This window comes from Lynx canadensis, chromosome C2, assembly GCF_007474595.2.
Source record: "Lynx canadensis isolate LIC74 chromosome C2, mLynCan4.pri.v2, whole genome shotgun sequence".
In the NCBI taxonomy this organism is placed as follows: Eukaryota; Metazoa; Chordata; class Mammalia; order Carnivora; family Felidae; genus Lynx; species Lynx canadensis.
Window position 1 is genome coordinate 88,419,119 of NC_044311.2, and position 19,533 is coordinate 88,438,651.

General features: G+C 44.8%; 1 protein-coding gene across 3 annotated transcripts in view; it reads left to right on the plus strand.

Annotated features, from left to right (window-relative positions):
* Positions 1–19,533, plus strand: part of HEG1 (heart development protein with EGF like domains 1) — a 90,467-nt gene that overhangs the window by 23,801 nt on the left and 47,133 nt on the right. The window contains exons 2-6 of one of the 3 annotated variants that reach the window (XM_030329037.1): positions 4,542–4,829; positions 6,490–6,771; positions 13,809–14,162; positions 15,090–15,437; positions 18,834–19,100. In XM_030329037.1, the coding sequence (XP_030184897.1) occupies positions 4,542–4,829; positions 6,490–6,771; positions 13,809–14,162; positions 15,090–15,437; positions 18,834–19,100 (1,539 nt within the window). The remainder of the gene's footprint in view (positions 1–4,541; positions 4,830–6,489; positions 6,772–13,808; positions 14,163–15,089; positions 15,438–18,833; positions 19,101–19,533) is intronic. The other 2 variants (XM_030329038.1, XM_030329039.1) reach the window with 2 other exon arrangements.

The following is a 19,533-nucleotide window of genomic DNA, read 5'->3' on the forward strand; positions in this document are numbered from 1 at the left end:
TTTTATATTTTGTGCTTTTTGACAGTGATCTCTTATTCCTTAGAATTTTATCAATGAATGATAAAATCGGATTGAAGGTATGTTCATTTAGAGAGCATTCACATTTATTTCTGCAAAGCAAGAGGCACTGTGTATCCGAACCACTTTTCCTTCACACTAATGGGGTATATGTGGGTGCACATATGTGCATGTGTATTTGAGATATGATTTACATACCATAAAATGCACCCTCTTAAAGTATATAATTTAGTGGTTTTAGTATATTCACAAAGTTCAAGACCACTTTTAAAATATATCCTTGGCTTGAGGTTTAGACCATACAAGTATTGTGAGTTTGTGCTGCATACCCACATGAGGGCTACCTTTCTGGTTACAAATTCTTGAGTGAGATTTATTTTCCTTCATCTAAAACCAAGATCAGGGGCGCCTGGGTGGCGCAGTCGGTTGAGCGTCCGACTTCAGCCAGGTCACGATCTCGCGGTCCGTGAGTTCGAGCCCTGCGTCGGGCTCTGGGCTGATGGCTCAGAGCCTGGAGCCTGCTTCCAATTCTGTGTCTCCCTCTCTCTCTGCGCCTCCCCCGTTCATGCTCTGTCTCTCTCTGTCCCAAAAATAAATAAACGTTGAAAAAAAAAAATTTAAAACCAAGATCAAAGGCCACTTTTCCCTGCTGGCCCCCTTCTGCAGGGCAGATTTTTTCCCCCTATGTGTCTGACACCCATAGTATAGCCCTAGTCCCAGCTTCATACAGTCTGAGTTTCCTCTCAGACTCTCTCCTTAAGAGTTTTGTCTCCTATCTCCTACATCCTCCTAATAATCAGACCAGAAGTTCAAGCTCACAAAAGTTGAGCAGGTGCCCCAGGGCAGCTTCTAACTGCCGAGAATTAGCTCACTTCTCTGTATTCCAGCTCTTGGTTCATGTTTGGCCTTAGAAGATGTGATTCTTTACTTACTTGCCAACTCAGCAATGCATTTAGAAATATTTTGTAAAACATATTTTATTTAGTATATTTCATTTATAGTGGTAGGATGATTTGGGACAATGCAAGACTACGGTCTGCCTTTTTTGTTTTGTTTATAGGGTACATTTTCTTTTTCCTTCTTCCATCTTTTGTCACCCCTCCAGGGAGACAGCATGGTTCAGTGTGACTCATGTCTTGTCTTTATGTGGCCATTCCGTACCTTCTAAAGACTGCAGTGGAACTCCTAGGGACATTCCCAGTTCTGTGAAGAAGGGCATGTTGCTGCTTCGTCAGCCATGGGCTTCCTCAGAGGCTCAACAATAGCCAAGTGTCACACTCATCTTAAGGCTACAATAGAGCAAAATTCATTTTCTTCCTTTGCTCATGGCTTACCAGCTTCCAGGCATTGGTTTTGGGTCGCCTCTACCTCCCCACATCACTTTTTTTCTGGCTTCTTTTAAGAACAGTCTCTCTTCATTGTGCCCAAATGACCAGGAGGATAGAGAGAGCATCCTCAGACCCTTTCACCTTATCTGGAGAGGACAATTTGCCTTGCAGCTCAAATAGAAAGAACAAAGGGAACATGTCGTGTGGGTCTCTGGTCTCAAGTTGAAATTGTGGACTTGGTGGCTGCCCCTGGAAGCACCCCTCCAAATCCCATTTTCAGGTGAATGTGGTCCTTGCCTGTCTGGGGCTGGACCCCAGAGGAACCCAGATGCTTGGCAACATCCCTCCCCTCTCCAGGAAGTTTCTGTTAATTATCAATTACGGGAAACAGAATAGGAAGCATGAAAGCAGCGATTCTCAAGGGATTTGGGGAGGAAAGGGTTCTTTTAGGAAAGTTTGTCAGAATCTCTTATGGAAGATTTAAAAATCACTACCCCTCCAACCCCAATAAATGAGCCATACTTCTGGTGGGAGTGGACCAGGGTGGAGGAAATGTGGAGAACCATTGACCTAGAACTGCATTGTCCAGTGTTGTAGCCACTAGCCACATGTGGCTGTTGTGCTCTTGAAGTACAGCTAGTATCATACTCTGGAATTTACAGGTGTAATACCAAAAGAAGAATGCAAAGTATCTCAATTTTTATATCAATTACATATTGAAATGCTACTATTTTGAATGTGTCAGAGTATGTAAAGTATTTATTAAAATTAATTTCCTCTGTTACTTTTAAGTTTATTTATTTATTTTGAGAGAGAGAGAGAGAAAGAGAGAGAGAGAGAGAGAGAGAGAGAGAGCATGAGTAGGGGGAGGGGAGAGAGACAGGGAGAGAGAGAATCAGAATCCCAAGCAGGCTCCAAGCTGTCAATGCAGAGCCCAGCGTGGGGCTTGAAGTCATGAACTGTAAGATCACCTGACCTGAGCCGAAATGAAGTCAGTCACCCAACTGACTGAGCCACCCAGGCGCCCCTCATCTGTTACTTTTTAAAGTAAACTTACATATGTGGTTTGCATTTGTGTCTTACTTTATACATCTCTTAGTGCTGATCTAGAAGATAACTCGTTCGTTTTGGGAAAGTGTGATATTTTGAGCTGAACCATAGGTTCTGCCTGCAGCCGCTACTAGTCAGATGGCTGGCCATGTTTTGCCTGACTCATACAGATAGAAGTGACTTCATTCATTCCCACCGAGGTCTCTCAGCAGTGCTCACAGCCCCTGGTCCTAAGCAGAACGAAAAATATCCTTCCCAAATGAGGAAAATAAAAATAGGTTTTTAAGGGACCCATGTAATCAGCAATAACTTTAAATGGTCCTTGTCCTCATTGCTTTCTCTAGAAACTCATTAAACTCTGTGCCCTCCAATTAGCACATGTATTTCATATTCACTTCTACATTAGCTTGGATATCCAGGGAAGTGGCTCTTAAAATGTGGTCTGTATTTTGGTCCTGGTTTCAGGAGCTGACACCCCAGCAGTGGTGGGGCTCCCTCTTCCAAGCCGTGGCTGCGTCGTGTGCACACATCTTCAGAGTAACAAGGCACCCTCCTTGGGCTGGACTTGGGCATCCCACCAACCTGCCCTGACTCTGAACCCCCTGCCTTGATAAATGATACCTAATTCCACAGATGGTTGCTTCTGCGCCCGGTTTCCCCTCAACTTTCACCTGATCTTGATGTTTGTAACTCATGCCCTCTCTGCCATCATGTTGGGCAATATGGCAGAAAATGATCACTTCAGTATATTTCCCGACTAATCTAAATCCATCCCCTAATTTATAAATGTCAAATAACAGTCCGTACTAATAAGCAACCTTTCCTCAACACCCCTGTGCTGGAAGCGAGGGGGAACAGGAGGATTTGTTACCACGCGCTTTGTCCTGAGCACTGGGCACAGCTGAATGCTCAGGGGCTTGGGCGGGGAGCAGGCTGTCTGGTGACTTGGGCAAGGAATATGAGCCTCCGCCCCGCACCTCCTCTGCCTCCCGGGCAGAGTTGGAGAAGAGCACCTACCTCGACATTGCACAAGGATTGAACAAATGAGGACATGTCGAGAACATACATCCGTGGTTGGCATGCACACACATACATGATTGCTGTTATTTTTTTTTTAACAAAATGAGACTATACTCTCAATTCTATTTTGAAACTTTAAAAAAATTTTTTTAATGTTTTATTTTTGAGAGAGAGTGACAGCAGGGAAGGGGCAGAGAAAGGGAGACAGAGGCTCCAAAGTGGGCTCCACACTGACAGTAGAGAGCCCAATGTGGGGCTTGAATCCACAAATAGCGAGATCATGACCTGAGCTGAAGTCGGCCAGTTAACCAACCCGGCCACCCAGGGGCCCCTGAAACCTGTTGTTTTAACTCAATAATACCTGTAAAACGTCTTTATTTTTATAACATTTTAATACCTCATCATGTCCTTTCATATGGACATAATGCAACTGGTTTAATTGATCTGCGGCTGTAGGGTTTTCAGTTTTGTTTGTTCCTTCCTTCCTTCTATTCTTCCTTCCTTTCTTTTTTGCTATTATAAACAATGACATCATGACTATCAGTGCAGCTAAATTTTTGTCCACATTCTTGAGTATTTCCTTAGGATAAATTCAAAGAAAACAAAAGCACTGCATCAAACCTATTTACATTACGAAGGTTTTGGTAATATTGCCAAATCCTTCACATGTTTTTCCAGAATTAGGCATGTCCCACCTCCCACCCCCTGCCTGCAAGAGTAGGTGTCAGGATCGAGAGCTGCCAGCTTTTACCCTCCTACCATGCAGAAGACACAATTCACAACCTTGATGCATGCGAGTGCTTCCTTCCCCTTGCTCACACCTGACCTGCATCCCCTGCGCCCCTCCCGGAGCCTGCCTGGATCCCAGAGCTTCAGGTCCTCTCCCCTGAGCCCTGTATTGGTCTCTTTCTGTCCGTTTTCATCATTTATTCCACTTACTGTAAAATTCAATACTACATAGTATTGTTGCTACATAATTTCTCCCACTGCATTGTAAGAATAATTACTGTGCAGAAAAAAGAAAGGGGAAATTATTCTACCTGAATCCACTTCTTTACTGAGTATCTGCTCATGGCAGACAGAGAACCAGCAGGCTCTTACTGATCCATTTTCTTATTGTTTCAGCTGTGGTAAGGAACCACTGGCCAGAAAGTAGCACCAAACCCCACATAGAAAACATCACCATTCATCAGAACCAAATGGACTTTTCAACGGTGGTCTCCAAGGAGGGCGTGATGACTCAGACCCCCAGAAAGAGCCACACTTCTTCAGATGCTCCAGAAAACTTCATTCCACAAACTGAAGCAGCAGATGCTAGAGGAAGAAATGACTCTTCCAGGAAAACAAATTTCACCATTTCCCCTGTTGGGTCTGACACAGCAACAGCTCTGACTTCCCAGAGCCTCACCAGAGGTGAGTTTGTGCCAACGATGCTCATTTCATTCATGTATGTCCGGTCCTGGAAGATGAAGTTTCTGCCAGTCTCCCTCTTCCCCATCCTGAGTGCCCATCCAAGGGTCCTGGGCTGGGGTAGCTCACCCCTGTGGCTCAGGCTCCATCTGTGGCATGCTGTGATTAAGTGAGTTATCAGCATAGACCAGCTGAGGGTGCAGATTTGCCTACAGCCCCGAGCAGTCCTGGGAATTGACATTCCATGGCCAGACTGAGTCCAAAGGACACCCGCTGATCATGCCCCACACCACAGCCTCAAAGATACCAGATCTGGTCTGGTAGGCTGCGTGGCTGCCCAAATGGCGGTTCCTGCTTGAATCTGCACAGCTCGGTGGCTTGCCACTTCTAGCAAAAAGTTTCCAGAAATGGCTAGGGCTGGATGTGTAAGATTTGACTGAGGAAGGGAAGACACAGAAAACTGGCACCGCTTAGGTACCTACTGTATACCGACATATCTATTCTCTCAATTCTCACCGCAAGCCAATGAGGTCATTATTCTCATTTTAGGAATTTGGAAACTGAGGGTAGAGATGGTAATTAATCAGAGGTGTATAGGTCAAACAGCTAATAGGTTTTAAAGCTGGGATTTGAGCCTAAGTCTGTATGTCTGAGCACGGTGGGAGGGATAGCTTAGGAGTGGGATGCACAGACCATGTGAGGAAAAGGACAGAAGTGTGGTCTTTTTGTGGAGTGGGAAGGCTGGCAGCTTCCCATGGGGGAGGATGTAAGTCACACATGGAGGAGAGGATAGTCGTGTGCATGGGGTGAGGAGGAGTCACAGAGGACTTAGAAAACCAGGCAGTTTAGATTTGGTGTTGTAGGAAGAGTCACCGAAGGTTTTTGAACAAGACAGTGACATGATTAAAGCGAATTTAGGGGGGATTCACCTGGCAGGCAGGTATAAGATGTCTGGGGTGGGAGATGGGGCAGAGTGAACCTGGCGTCAAGGGGACCACCCAGGCGGACATAGAAGTCCAGATGCCTGGTGCTAAGATCCATGGCCTGGTGGCCTCAGGGGTAGAGAGGAAGCAATTGGTAAAGACTCTTCACAAAGGAAAATTGATACGAACTTGATAACAGCCTAAAAGTAGAAGATGACGCCATCAAAGATGGCCCCCTGCTTTCATGAGCTTGTTGCAGGGGGTCGGGTTGAGGGACTCAATTCTATAGAGTACGAATGACAGTATTTTATGTTCCCTTCATGACATGATGGACACAGAGCTTAGATCTGCGCCTGATGCTGCCTGAGTTCGTTGGTCATCCAGGTTTTGGAAATTTTGTTTATGTTGAACTCAAGTAAATAATTCTGGGGCCAGCGTTATGGAATGTGAGTGATGAATCATGGTGATCAGAGTCCTATCTTTGATCCCATATCATCTGATACTTAGCTTCATTGTGCCCCTTTTAGAGTAACTTCACCACAAAATGCAGCCTTTGTTTGTGAGATCTGAAAACAGTCTTTGTCTTGGTTTGTGATCTCTCACTCAGGAGTTAATTTTTCATAGAATGAATAATTGCTCTTAATTTGTTTTCATGGAGGTCAGAGGTGAGCCCACTCAAACATTATTCAGACATTTTGAAGTCTGCTGGTGGAATTTTAATTGTTGGTGTCTGCTTTCAGCGTTGGGGACACTTCACTCACCATCCAGTTCAGGGTCAGAAGGAAGAACTGCCCCTTCTCACACTGAGAGCGGAACATCCCAAGGGTCCCTGGCAAGAGGAAAGCGGCTCCCCGAAGACGTGACTGTGCACACCCAACTGGCTGCCACTTGGGTTTTCAGCCAGGACCCTCTTCCTGCTTTAGAGATGGAAGAGGAGACCACGCTCTCTAGGAAGAGAAATTTTTCAGGACCAGTGCTCTCCAGGACACCGGCTCATTCCCCTCCCTCAGACCACCCCGGATGTGAGTGCTCCTATCCCAGTCTCACCTGCTGAAATCATTCAGAATAGAAGTAATAGATGCGTACAGCTTGCTAGTAACATACCTGTCACAGGGGCCGAGGCAAGGAGACATTAAAGACAAACGCAAAGTATTTGGGGGAAAAGTACCACCCACACAATTTACCTTCATACTGAAGTTTGTCTTTAAATTTTTGTTAATATTTATTCGTATTTGAGAGAGAGAGAGAGAGAGAGAGAGAGAGAGAGAGAGGAAGGGGCAGAGATAGAGGGAGACACAGAATCCGAAGCAGGCTCCAGGCTTTGAGCTGTCAGCACAGAGCCCGATGCGGGGCTCAAACTTATAAACTGTGAGATCATGACCCAATCCAAAGTCGGACACTTAACTGACTGGGTGGACTGAGCCACCCAGGTGCCCCTGAAGTTCGTCTTTTTTTTTTTTTTTAATTTTTTTTTTTCAACGTTTATTTATTTTTGGGACAGAGAGAGACAGAGCATGAACGGGGGAGGGGCAGAGAGAGAGGGAGACACAGAATTGGAAATAGGCTCCAGGCTCTGAGCCATCAGCCCAGAGCCCGACGCGGGGCTCGAACTCACGGACCGCGAGATCGTGACCTGGCTGAAGTCGGACGCTTAACCGACTGCGCCACCCAGGCGCCCCTGAAGTTCGTCTTTAAAATATGTTCTCTTTAACTGCATAGGAAGGAAAATAGGAGTTGGTCAGGTGGCTGCTCTGGGCCTTTGTGTCCACCAACCCCTGCTTGTCCCCTCACCCCCTGCACACACGCACGTACACGCATCCAACAGGGACTAAGTGTTGTTGGTGTGTATCCTTTGCACCAGAGGCCACGCTCTGGGGTGAGTGAACTGGTGAGCACTGAGTCATTTGATTAGGAGTTAGATTTGTGTTTCTTCGTTATGGCCAACTTGTTTCTTGCAATGGCAAAGATAACACAGATAAACATTTTGCTAGGCGTCATAGAAAAGAAACCCAGACAGTGCAGGTGTTTGCAAAGCTGCAGCGGTGGAGAACACGCCTCCTTGCCTTTTCAGCTCCTAGTCATCGTAAGGCCCCTCTCTGGCAGTTCCATGTCTAGTCTGGAACTGTTTTCAACCTTCTCATCCTCCACGCTATCCACCTTGTCGCATTAGTTCTCCAATACCTATCTGGTACTCAGTGTGTAACCCTCTTGAGGACACAGGCTATATTGGTTACTTCTCTTGGGTTCCCTGCCATCCCAGGACAAGGTACAGTTGGTGAGTAATGGCGATTAGCATGTGCCCCAGTATCACAGGGCTCATCCAGCTACCGACCAAAGAGAATGCTGGAAACTCTGCCTGCCTTTTCTCTTCTCTTCTCTGAGGTTTTATTCAGAGTCTGTGCATGCCTTAGGAAGCAGCACAGAGAGGGCTGGAAATATTCTTGGAAATAGAGGTTAGACTGCCTTCAAAGTTGCCATTTCAAAATTGTTGTAGGTCACAGGTTTTTTAGAGGTACTAGGGGGTTTGGGTTTGTGTCACCAGAGCAAAAACGGAACCTGGAGGTCCTTTCTGTAATGCCTATTTAAAGCAGCCAATTCCTCCTCTATATACTCTGTATACAGTTTCTGCTGACTAGGTATGTATATAATTTATGATTCATGTTTTTGGGAGATTCCTTTTAAGATTATTCTTAAACATTGGTCAGATTGGATAAAAGCTACAAGCCTTTCCAGCTGCAAAGGTCTGTGGTTCAGTGATTTACAACCAACTTTACTAAATGGTGGAAAGGAAGCATTTTCTAGGAAGCTACACTTTGATTCTGGTCAAGGTCATTTAATATTTATAATTTAAATTCAACCCACTATTGTGGTTTATTTGAAAATCAGCCTGTTTCCAATTTTACCGGACTTGACCCTGTAGTCACCTGGATTTTTCAACATTAAAAAATAGTTGGCCTTCAAATTCCTTGAGCATTCATCCTTTTAGAACCTTATGCTTTTAGGGGCACCTGGCTGGTTCAGTCAGTAAAGCATGTGACTCTTGATCTCAGCATATAAATTTGAGCCCCACGTTGAGTGTACAGATTACCTAAAAATAAAATCTTAAAAAAAAAAAGAACGTCTTAATTGTTGAAGAGTTCCACCATGTCTTTCCTACTCCTTGAGTCTCTCACTGAGCATTTCTCTTCCTTTTTACTGAACTGGGTGTTCTGTGCTAGGTAGAGGCCCAACTCCCTCTGAGATACTAGACGCTAGGTCCCTAAGTGCTGTTAAATGAGGGAATAGCCAGGCACCCAGGACTGTCTAGATCTAGCCTGCCAGCCTCCCCTCCTCCCTGCGGGGAAGCTGAGAGGGGGACGTGCACAGAGACCTGAAGCCATATGGGAAGCAAAATTCTGCTTTTACTTTCCAATCTGGGCTACTAGCTGCTAACCCCCTAACCAGCACTCCGGTATACCTCCTCCCTCCACCCCTTAAATCTGAATTCTGACACTTTACTATCCCTGCCTAACGACAGGATTGAGGGGCTCAAGGCACACATGTAGGAGCACTGAGGGAGCAGGTAGGACTTGCCAGAGGCAGGCTCGGAGGGGACCCAGCTGGCACTCTGTAGAAGGGAAGTGAAGAGAGAGGGAGGTGGGGGCGTGTGTCTGTTGACACTTGGCTGCTCCATCCACCAGTAAACGTGACCCAGTGAAAGTCCTGGCACTTAGGCCGGTCAGATGAGCCGTGCTCCTCTGGAGGTGAACATTAGCGCGGCCACCAGGAGCCTGGCCTGGGGAGATGGGCTCCCTATTAGAAACATGAAGGGATTCGACCAGATGATCCTAAACATCCTTTCTAGCTCCAGCATCTGTTATTCCAAACACATTCAGCCTTTGTGTTCTGTGCCTCCTTTCCCTCCTCGCTCTGCTACACAGAAACGTGCGTGTAGCACCACCTCGTCTGAGGTCTGGCTAGCCAGGAGTTCCCTGCCTCCGAAAATAAATTGTATGCCAGGGATGGATGCATTAAAGCAGGGATAGGCCCAGACAGCTAAATCAGATTTTTAAAAAGCGATCAGAAGCCATTTGAAATTATTTTTCTTGCTGCTTTATATTTTCCTGTACTTTCCATATGTTCTGTAATGAACATGTACTATTTGATCATTGGGGGAAAAGTAAGTACAGCAGCTCACAGGGGGAAAAGTTCTCTTTTGAAGGCAGAAAGATATCTGTGTATATTGAATTGTGTGAGAATGGCTATAGTTGAGCACTAAATTTAGTACTGAGCTTCCTGGAAACGAGGGCACAAAGGGAAACCGGGTGGGGCATGTGATCATTGCCAGATAAAGTAAGCATACAATTTCATCCACAGGCATGAGTGTTTTGAGGGCAGTGAATTCTTTTTTTTTTTTTTAATTTTTTAAAATTTATATCCAAATTAGTTAGCATATAGTGCAACAATGATTTCAGGAGTAGGTTCATTAATGCCCCTTACCCATTTAGCCCATCCCCCCTCCCACAACCCCTCCAGCAACCCTCAGTTTGTTCTCCATATTTATGAGTCTCTTCTGTTTTGTCCTCCTCCCTGTTTTTATATTAGTTTTGTTTCCCTTCCCTTATGTTCATCTGTTTTTTCTCTTAAAGTCCTCATATAAGTGAAGCCATATGATTTTTGTCTTTCTCTGACTGACTAATTTCACTTAGTATAATACCCTCCAGTTCCATCCACGTCATTGCAAATGGCAAGATTTCATTCCTTTTGATTGCCGAGTAATATTCCAGTGTGTGTGTGTGTGTGTGTGTGTGTGTGTGTGTGTGTGTGTGTATATATATATATATATATATATATATATATATATATACCATATCTTCTTTATCCATTCATCCATCAATGGACATTTGGGCTCTTTCCATACTTTGGCTATTGTTGATAGTGCTGCTGTAAACATGGGGGTGCATGTGCCCCTTCAAAACAGCACACCTATATCCCGTGGATAAATGCCTAGTAGTGCAATTGCTAGGTTGTAGGATAGTTCTATTTTTAGTTTTAGTTTTTAGTTTGAGGAACCTCCATACTGTTTTCCAGAGTGGCTGCACCAGCTTGCATTCTGATGGGGGCAGTGAATTCTAAGAGGACTATTTATATAAGGAATGTTGAGACTCGTAATAGAAAAATGCCATCAGTTGCTGTTCTGAGGAAATTGTGCTAATGTTCTTTAAAAGGTGATATTTTATATAGATTCTCAGTAGGAGCTGAGGGTGTAATAATGGGTCTCAACTCATGAAAGTACTTCTGTGGGTAGCTGAGCTAATGTGGTCCAGGTAAATTGCTTTGTGGTGATTTCACTTTGTAAAGGAAGAGAGCATAAATAACTCAGAAGATTGTAGACTTAGTGTATCTTTCTCAACTATCAGCCGCTTCAGCTGGATTTTTGGCAGGTTCTGGACAGCAGTCAAGCCAAGGTTGAGCACTTGCTGCATGCCTGAGGTTCCAGCATTTTCTGTTGTGGTTGGAGAGTGATGTACATACTTTTACCAGATGAGTGGGCATTCTTTCCACCTCCTGTTATAAAGATTAGGGAACTTGGCTTGTTTCTGCTCCCAAATGGATGGTCTTCCCATTTTTGAATGGGTGCTTCAAGAGTAGAAATGAGCAAGGAAGGACAGTTATTAAATAACCAATATTGCTGGCCTGTCGATTGGAAACATGGCAGATTTCCCCCAGATGTGTTCAGCAGGTGCTCATTGAATAGTAAAAGTGGTGGTTATAGATGAACTTTTAACTTTTTCTCCTTTTCACCACTTGTATAGAAGCATTCGTACTGCTCCATAGCTTTACCATGAGGATTAAATGAGATTATGTAAATCAAGTACTTAGCACAATGTACAAAGGTATATATAAAATACGGGCGCATTGTACTTGGTCGGTAAATGGCAGCTTTTAATAATGCTGATGAGACGGTGAAGCAGCATTCCATGGGGCCCCAGTCAGGGAGAGAGAACGCAGCCATTTTCCTTTTGTGGCTTTCAGCATTTGTGACTTCTGTAATTGCGTCTCTGTGGCCATCGATTTGCTATACAGGTCTGGAGGCTGAGTCCAATATAGCTGCCGCTGTACAGTGAATCAATGAAATAATGCAGTTGACTGGGGATGAGAGTGATTTGAAAGAGCACCCAGCAACCGAGGAGGTTGAAAACGGGCAGATTTAGACGATGATTCTGATGACGTTAGGTCCTAAGAGGCTAAGTAGCTAGTGAGGATTTGGGGCATACATATATGATGGGTTCCTTTTTTTTTATACTAATGCGTTTTTATTTGGTTGTTTATGTTTTTCAGCGAGGGGGATGGTTAGGTCAGCTGGGACTCCACTTTGGGGTCCCGTCTATTTGTGTGGCTTGCTTACCTCTTCATTTCGCTTTCATTGTGGCCCAGTGTCCAGAACTGCCTGCTGTGTTCTAGGTATATATAGTACAGGTTCCATGGTTTGTACAAGAGTAAGAGGAGCCTTTATTTCCTGGCACTCTTGCTCTCTCTCTAATTATATTTAATATTTATCTGTGCTTTTGGTCACAACTACACATAGGACTGGTCTTCAAGGGACCATTTATAATGGCAAGTTAATTCTGCCCTTTCAGGGTCAAAAATAACAGCTTGAAACCTTTCATTATAAAGGTATAGAGTTACTTTTTATTATTTTTGGCTTGAAAAGAAAAATGTTTTCTCTTGCCTTTGGATCTTGCCTGCCATGTTTCTTCCCACTCACCAAGCTTTCCTGCAGTTTATTCCTGTTTGGAATGAGCACGTCAGTGTGCCCTTCCGGAGGCCAGTTCTCAGGGTATCCTTTGGAAAGTTCTTTGTGGAAGGGAGACATGAGCAAGCCACCTGTACTCCTGTGGAACAGGCTGCGCATTTTGACCAAAATGGCCTATCAATCCATTTTTGAGGTTCTTGGAAAATTAATCCAGTGTCTGCCATCCTGCCATCCTTTTCATCAGAAAAACTGTTCCCCGCCTGGAGTCTTCGACTTGCTCGTGGTCCACTGGGGTAGTATGTAAGCTTGAGAGTCAGTGTCCAAAGCCTAATGAGGCTAACTACAATAATGAAGCTTGTTTGCTTTTGGATGGAATTAAATCAAATCAGTGGGGTAACACTGAGTATCTCCTGCTGATCAGAAGCTCTGTTACTTCTTAAATGCAGTTCAGTTTATAGTCTTTCAGAACATAAGGGTTACGGTGGCCATGAGGTGGGAAATAATAAAGAACCCTTAATGGTGACAAGGCCAGAAATTATTGCTCTAGGCTAGTATTGTTCCCACTGTGGTCTGTGGAGCCCTGGCCTCCCCAGTGGTGACCTGGGGGCTGGGCTCCTACCACCGCCTTACTTTTATTCATTTTTTACGTACGGGTTTTACTCTATAATAGCATTTGAACAAAAGGGTTACATTGTTAAAATAAAACAAAACAAAAACCTGTACATTATCACAATGGCCTGTCCCTACATGATCTATAAGGTGGAATTCAAGAGTACAAGTTTTTACCTTCCTCTATAAAAGCCAAGGCAAAGAATTTCTAGAGGCTTTGTTCCATTTTCCTTTCAGCCAGAGCCGAAGCTTTTCATTGTGCTTGAAGGACCTCACTGCTTCTTCACTGAACTCTGTGAAAATCAGAACCTGTGAAGAGAGAGTGTCAAATGTGTTTATCTATATTAGGTCTACATTATCTAGATTTATCCAACAAAATGTAATAAACATTATTTGTATCTAGATACATCCCTGATTTTCTTAAACCCTTGAGTAATCTTTTTTTTAAGTGTTTTTTTTTTCTTTTATGTTTGTTTACTTTTGAGAGAGAGAGAGAGAGACAGCATGAGTGAGGGAGGGACAGAGAGAAAGAGGGAGACACAGAATCCAAAGCAGGCTCCAGGCTCTGAGCTATCCGCACAGAGCCCAACGCAGGGCTCAAACTCACAGACCACAAAATCATGACCTGAGCCAAAGTCGGAAGCTTAACTGATTGAGCCACCCAGGTGCCCCCAACTCTTGAGTAGTCTTAAAGCATATTTTCTTCTGTTTTAGCTTCTGGAAGCACTGAGATGCTTAACAACTCCACTACTCTCCGAAGCACCTTGCTGAATGGGACACAGAGTGTGCGTGTTACCACCATGCTCCCCAGTGGTGTCCCAGGGATGCTCCAGTCTTTAACCGGCAGTCCACAACCTCTAAATGAGACGGAGCGTTCCCCCAAGGACTCAGAAATTGCCATGACTTCAGTATCAGCCCGTTCTTCACCCTTTGAGGCAGAGCTGAGAAGAGGCAGTGGAGTAATCAGGAATCCAGGGGATGGGGAATTCACTGAGCCATCCACAGAAAATGGATTTGGCCTCACATCTTCTGGGGTCTCAGTGGAATTCTGGCAAAATGATTCCCCAAGTAAGTATTTAAGTTTTACTTGATCTATCATGGACTTTTAAAAACTATTGGATTGCCTTAAAAGATCACTTCAAGACCATTTGAAATCTCAAAAAATAAATAAAGTGTATTCTTAGCTAACACCATCTCCTTTATCTGGTATACCACATTATCACATTTTGATTTTTGTCCTTATGCGAACATTGTGAAGTTCATCAGACAGGCATCATTCCTCCTGCTCTTTTATAGACGAGGAAACTCAGGCCCAGAGGGTTTAAGAAATGAGGGCACGGGCATGTAGCTTGTTCACAGCAGAGCTGAGAGCTTGGCCTTGGAGCGGTCACTGTCAATCGCATGTTACCGCTCTGTGGGATTGTCTTCAAGGTGAGGGCTGGCCTGCTCTTTCAGACTAGCTGGAGCTATTTTATGTACAGATCATTCTTGCAAATAAAATGTGCAGGCATAAATATATTCCTCCAAACTCATGGCTTCAGTTTATGCCATATAGTTTATTTTTTGTTTGCTATACTTGAAAATTAGAATAATCTTTATTAATAATGGAACTGTTTTGGAAAGATGCATGTGACTAAGCACTGTAGGTAGGCACGTCATATTTGTTGTTGGACATAACATATTCCTTCCCTTGACCACTTTTGGGGAAAGGGAGTAAAACACCACAGCCTAGAAGTTGCCCTGCTACTTTGCACTTGTTCTTTAAAGGCTCCCTTCTTCACCAATGCTTATTTTTAGTATTGCTATCTTATTGACACTGAAGAGTTTTGAAATAATTATTTAGAACATGAAAATGCATGTCAGCTTACACGTAAAATAAATATCATACAAGATCCTTGCAAAGGGAACCTTTCCCTAGAGAAGACTCACGTCTCAGCTGTTGGGGAATCTCTTTCGCATCCATGTCATGACATTTGTTTCCTTGACATCTTACAGCCTTGGGAGGAGAGCAGCTTGCCAGCAGTTCAGACGCAGAGGATGGAAGTCCCATGTCTCAAACTGAGACTGTGTCTAGGTCGGTCCTGTCGGGCAGAAATGGAGCCAGCACAGCACGCTGGTTCTTGACCAACAGCAAGACATTCGCAGATGCGACAGGAAGCTCCACTTCCTATCCTGAAGTTGTGAACGCCTCAGTGCTGACCCGGTTCTCAGCCTCTGTGTCCCAGTCTAGAGGAAGTGACGCAGCACTGGGCGACAGGAGCTACTCTGAGCCGGCCACCGAGTCTTTGTCCTCATCCTCCTCAGAAAGCCTGGATTCCTCAGCAGCACGTGGTGAGTGCTCAAGTGAGTTTCCCCTTCACAGAACTGCACCACTCGGAGGGCAAAGGGCTTACGAGGCTCATGCTCTTCTGTGGCACAGTAAGGCCGTGCGTTAATGGACCACTCCAGAGGCCCCTCTGCTGTCACTATTCCCAGGCCATTCTTTTAGCTGTATGTCTCCGTTTTTTTTCTGGTACATCTCCCCGGAGCTGCTGTTGCCACCCGCCCCTCTCACGCACAGCTCAGGGACTTCTCTGTCCATGTCTTTCCTCGCCCTGTAGCCTACCCCACACCCCCATGCCTGCCTCAATCACACAGCTCCTGGAAGGTGAAAATATCACCTTCTCATGGGTGGTTGTTCACCCCCAGTCCGGGCATTCGTCAAGAGCAACTCTCCCCATTGTCTAATCAGCTTTTATGGACATATAATCCCCATTCTATGCAATTTGCCCATTTAAAGTATACAATTCAGTGTATTTTAGTGTATTTACAAAGTTGTAATACAGCGGCCACCACTACTGTCTGATTCCGAGAAGGAAACCCGGTGCTCATCAGTAGTCACTCTGTGTTCTCTCCTCCTCCCAGCCTCTGACAGCCACTAACTTAACTTTCTGCCTCTGTGGATGTGCCTATTCTAGACAGTTTATGGAGGAAATCATACAATAGGTGGCCTATTGTGGTTTTCACTTAGCATAGTGCATTGGAGGTTTGTCCATGTTGTAGCGTGTGACAGTACCTCGTTCCTTTGTGTGGCTGAGTACTGGTTCCATCGCACGGATGTGCCACATTCGTTTATCCTTTTGTCAACGATTGCACATGTGGGTTTTTCCCACCTTTCGTCTATTGTGAGCAGTACCGTGGTGAACATTCCAGTACAAGTTTTTGTGTGGACGTGTGTTTTATTTTTTTTAATTTTGTTTTTTATTTTTTGAATATGTGTTTTAAATTCTCTTGGAATGGCTGGCTTCTATGGTAGCCCTGTTTCTTGAGGAATTGTCAAACTGTTTTCCAAAGCAGCTGCACTGCTTTATATCTTTATACCGCCACCAGGAGGGACGGGGGATCCTAGTTTCTCGGCTTCTTCACCTCCTGTTGTTCATCTTTTTTTTGATTCTAGTCATCCTGGGGGGTGTGAAGTGGTGTCACGAGTGGTTCTGATTTGCATTTTCTGGCTGACTAGTGATGTTGTGTATCTTTTCACTTTTGGGAAAGTCTTTTCTGATCTTTTGACCATTTTAAAAGTAGTTAGGAATTCTTTCTGTAGTCTGGACACTGTTCCTTTATCAGATATACCATTTGCAGACATTTCCCCCCGTTCTGTGCGTTTTCTTTTCACTTTCTTGACAATATCATTTGCAGCACAAAGGTTTTTAATTTTGATGAAGTCCAGTTTATCAATTTGAGAAAACTTTTTCTTGGATGGTCCTTTTTAATAACATTTTTGGGCAATTTTATAAACCATTCTCAGCAACCTTGTCAATGCAAAGCATGTACTGACTAAAGCAAAAATGCAATAATTGATCATTTAAGGTTATAACAGGTTTACATTCTTACCTCTCCACCACTACTAATAATAGCAGCTCCCTTTCCCCCATATGAACATCCTAATTGGTGAGGAAAACTCGCGTTTATTACTACTGATGTGACGTGGAAAAGCATATGCTTGTCATGAAAGAATACCACATGCATGGGTGGAGAATATTTATGTTCTTTCGTGTGTGTCCATGGAAAATGCATTATCTGTCTCCTAAACAAAAGGAGTCATTTTGTGGGGCTCAACGTTTCTCCTCTTCAGACCAGGAGCTCAGGTGCCTTTCCCGCGTGCATCTCTTCAGTACTAGGACCCTTTGCTCCGTAATGCGTGCGCCCTTGGTTTGTATGGAAATTGTGACGTCAGTGTGAGCAGGTCTCAGTGTTCAGTTATAAAGAGCTACATAAGGAATAGCCTCCTTTCTGAAACCAACTCACTGTCTGTTAGCCAAATGCCTTATCTCATTTGCTCTGAATCACTCAGAGTGAACTGATTCTGCCATCCAGCCCCTCAGAGTTCGTGGTCTGTTCCTTTTTCTGGGTTTGGATGCAGCCCCTCCATCTCAGGTCATGATTCTCCACTTTCTAAACCCTGGAAGCCTGACGTGGTGGTTCGCCTAAATTCCATTTAAGAGTCTTACAATCCTCCCACCCCAGGCCTTGTTCTCTCTGCCCTGGGAACTTGTGCTCAGATACACACGGCCCTCAAGCCTCTCCTGGTGGACTTCCCATGAGTTTCTTAGGCCCTTCAGCCTGGTCAAGTCACATCTCACCTGCCTCCTGGCTGTCTCCGTGCTGCTCCAGCTCACTGTGTATCCCTGTCCCCACACTCATTCCTGTCTGTCAGTTAATGCAAACGTATCATGAGGTGAACTTACCTAACATGCAGCTCTACCTCTGTTTTCCACTGGGGTGTGTCCATCAAGAGCTAGTCTGGGGGCACCTGACTGGCACAGAGGAGTGTGCGACTCTTAATCTTGAGGTCGTGAGTTCGAGCCCCACATTGTGTGTAGAGATTACTTAAATAAATAAATAAACTTGAGATAAAAAAAGAGCTAGTCTGGTATGAGAATAGGAATAAGAACCAGGGAAATAACTTGTTTTCTTATAGATCCAGATTAGGAAGTATTTAGGCCAAGAAGAGTTAGACCTCCTTTCCATAATTTCTGAGAAGAAGAGTTTATTTGATAATCTAATATTAGATTCTTTGAGCTTATAGTATAAAACATACACTCAAGAAAGGAGGAAAAGGATGTTTTCATGTGTCACCTGCCCCATTCCATCCCCACCAAGAAAATAAATAAATGCATTAAAAAAAAATAACACAAAAACAGAAAATAAGCCCATCTTTACCTCCAACCACCATGCATTAAGGGGAAAAACCAAAACTCTAAAAGAATGGCAAACCCCATTCAGTTCAGGTATCACTGGTCCTACCAGGGAGTAAAAAGCCTTCGGAGTCCTGGGGGTCTCCCTCCTGTGACTTGTCAGAAAGTATAAAGCCCCAAAGGGGTTGTTAGCCTTTTGCTGAGCATTCACCTCCCCTGCCACCACCACTGATTTCCCTGATGTAAACTCTGTTTGTTATGTATCATGGAGCAGAAATACAATATTGATCCTGTTCCCTGAAGTGGGAAACCTTCCCATAAATCCAGGTCACCTGAACAGATATGCTGGTTGGCAGTGCCTCTTGAGGTTGCGGTTGTGATCTGTGGGGCGGGGGACAATGCATCTCGTTTTCCCACTTGTGAGTTTCACATAAAGACCAGGGAAAGCACAGGGAAGCACTTTGGCTAACTTAGTGCACGAAGGGAGGCTCATTCCTGAGGCTTCTGACAGTGCTGCTGCACCCCTGTACTGACTGGCCATCCCCTTTCAATCTCCTTGTAGCCACCGAGGAGGGTCCTGAGCCTGGAGGAAGTTCTGCCGCACAGGAGGGGACTGCCGAGGCTCCCCACCCGCACACTGCAGCTACTTTTCCGGGGACTGCAGAGCGCACATCGCGGTCTCTCACCAACACGAGCACAACTTCTGCAGAAGTGGGGCACTCTGTGGTGCCCAGAGAAACCGAGAGTGCCACCCAGCATGGGAACGTGACGGTGACTGCTGACGCCCACCTGGTCTCCGGTTCCCTGGCGGCCTCACCAGCCCTGGGAGGTGAGGAGCAGGGTCTCTTCCCACGTTATTTCAGCTCACCTGTCAGCGATTACGTTTGCTGTCAACCCAGAAAGTACCTTACAAGCTCTGTCTGAAGAGAACTTTCTAGTTTCTCTCACCGCCCCCCCTCACCTATCCCCACACGCACTTGCCTAAGGCACTTATGGTGTTGTCCATCAGGATACTTGGAATAAAGGAGACCAACCAGTTGTGGCCAAGGCCAGTCTCCTGGGAAAGAAATATCTCATTATCATTACACAGAATGGAAAATGGGGAGGGTTTTCCTTTTTCCATTTAGACAGAACAATTGTTCTGTTGGGGTCTTAAGAGCTTTTCAGATACCAGTTTGCTTTTATCAAAAAAGGCATGTGGAAGGAATTTGGACCTATTCCCTGTTCTTCAGCCCCTGGCCCCACTTCTCTTTTATTACCAT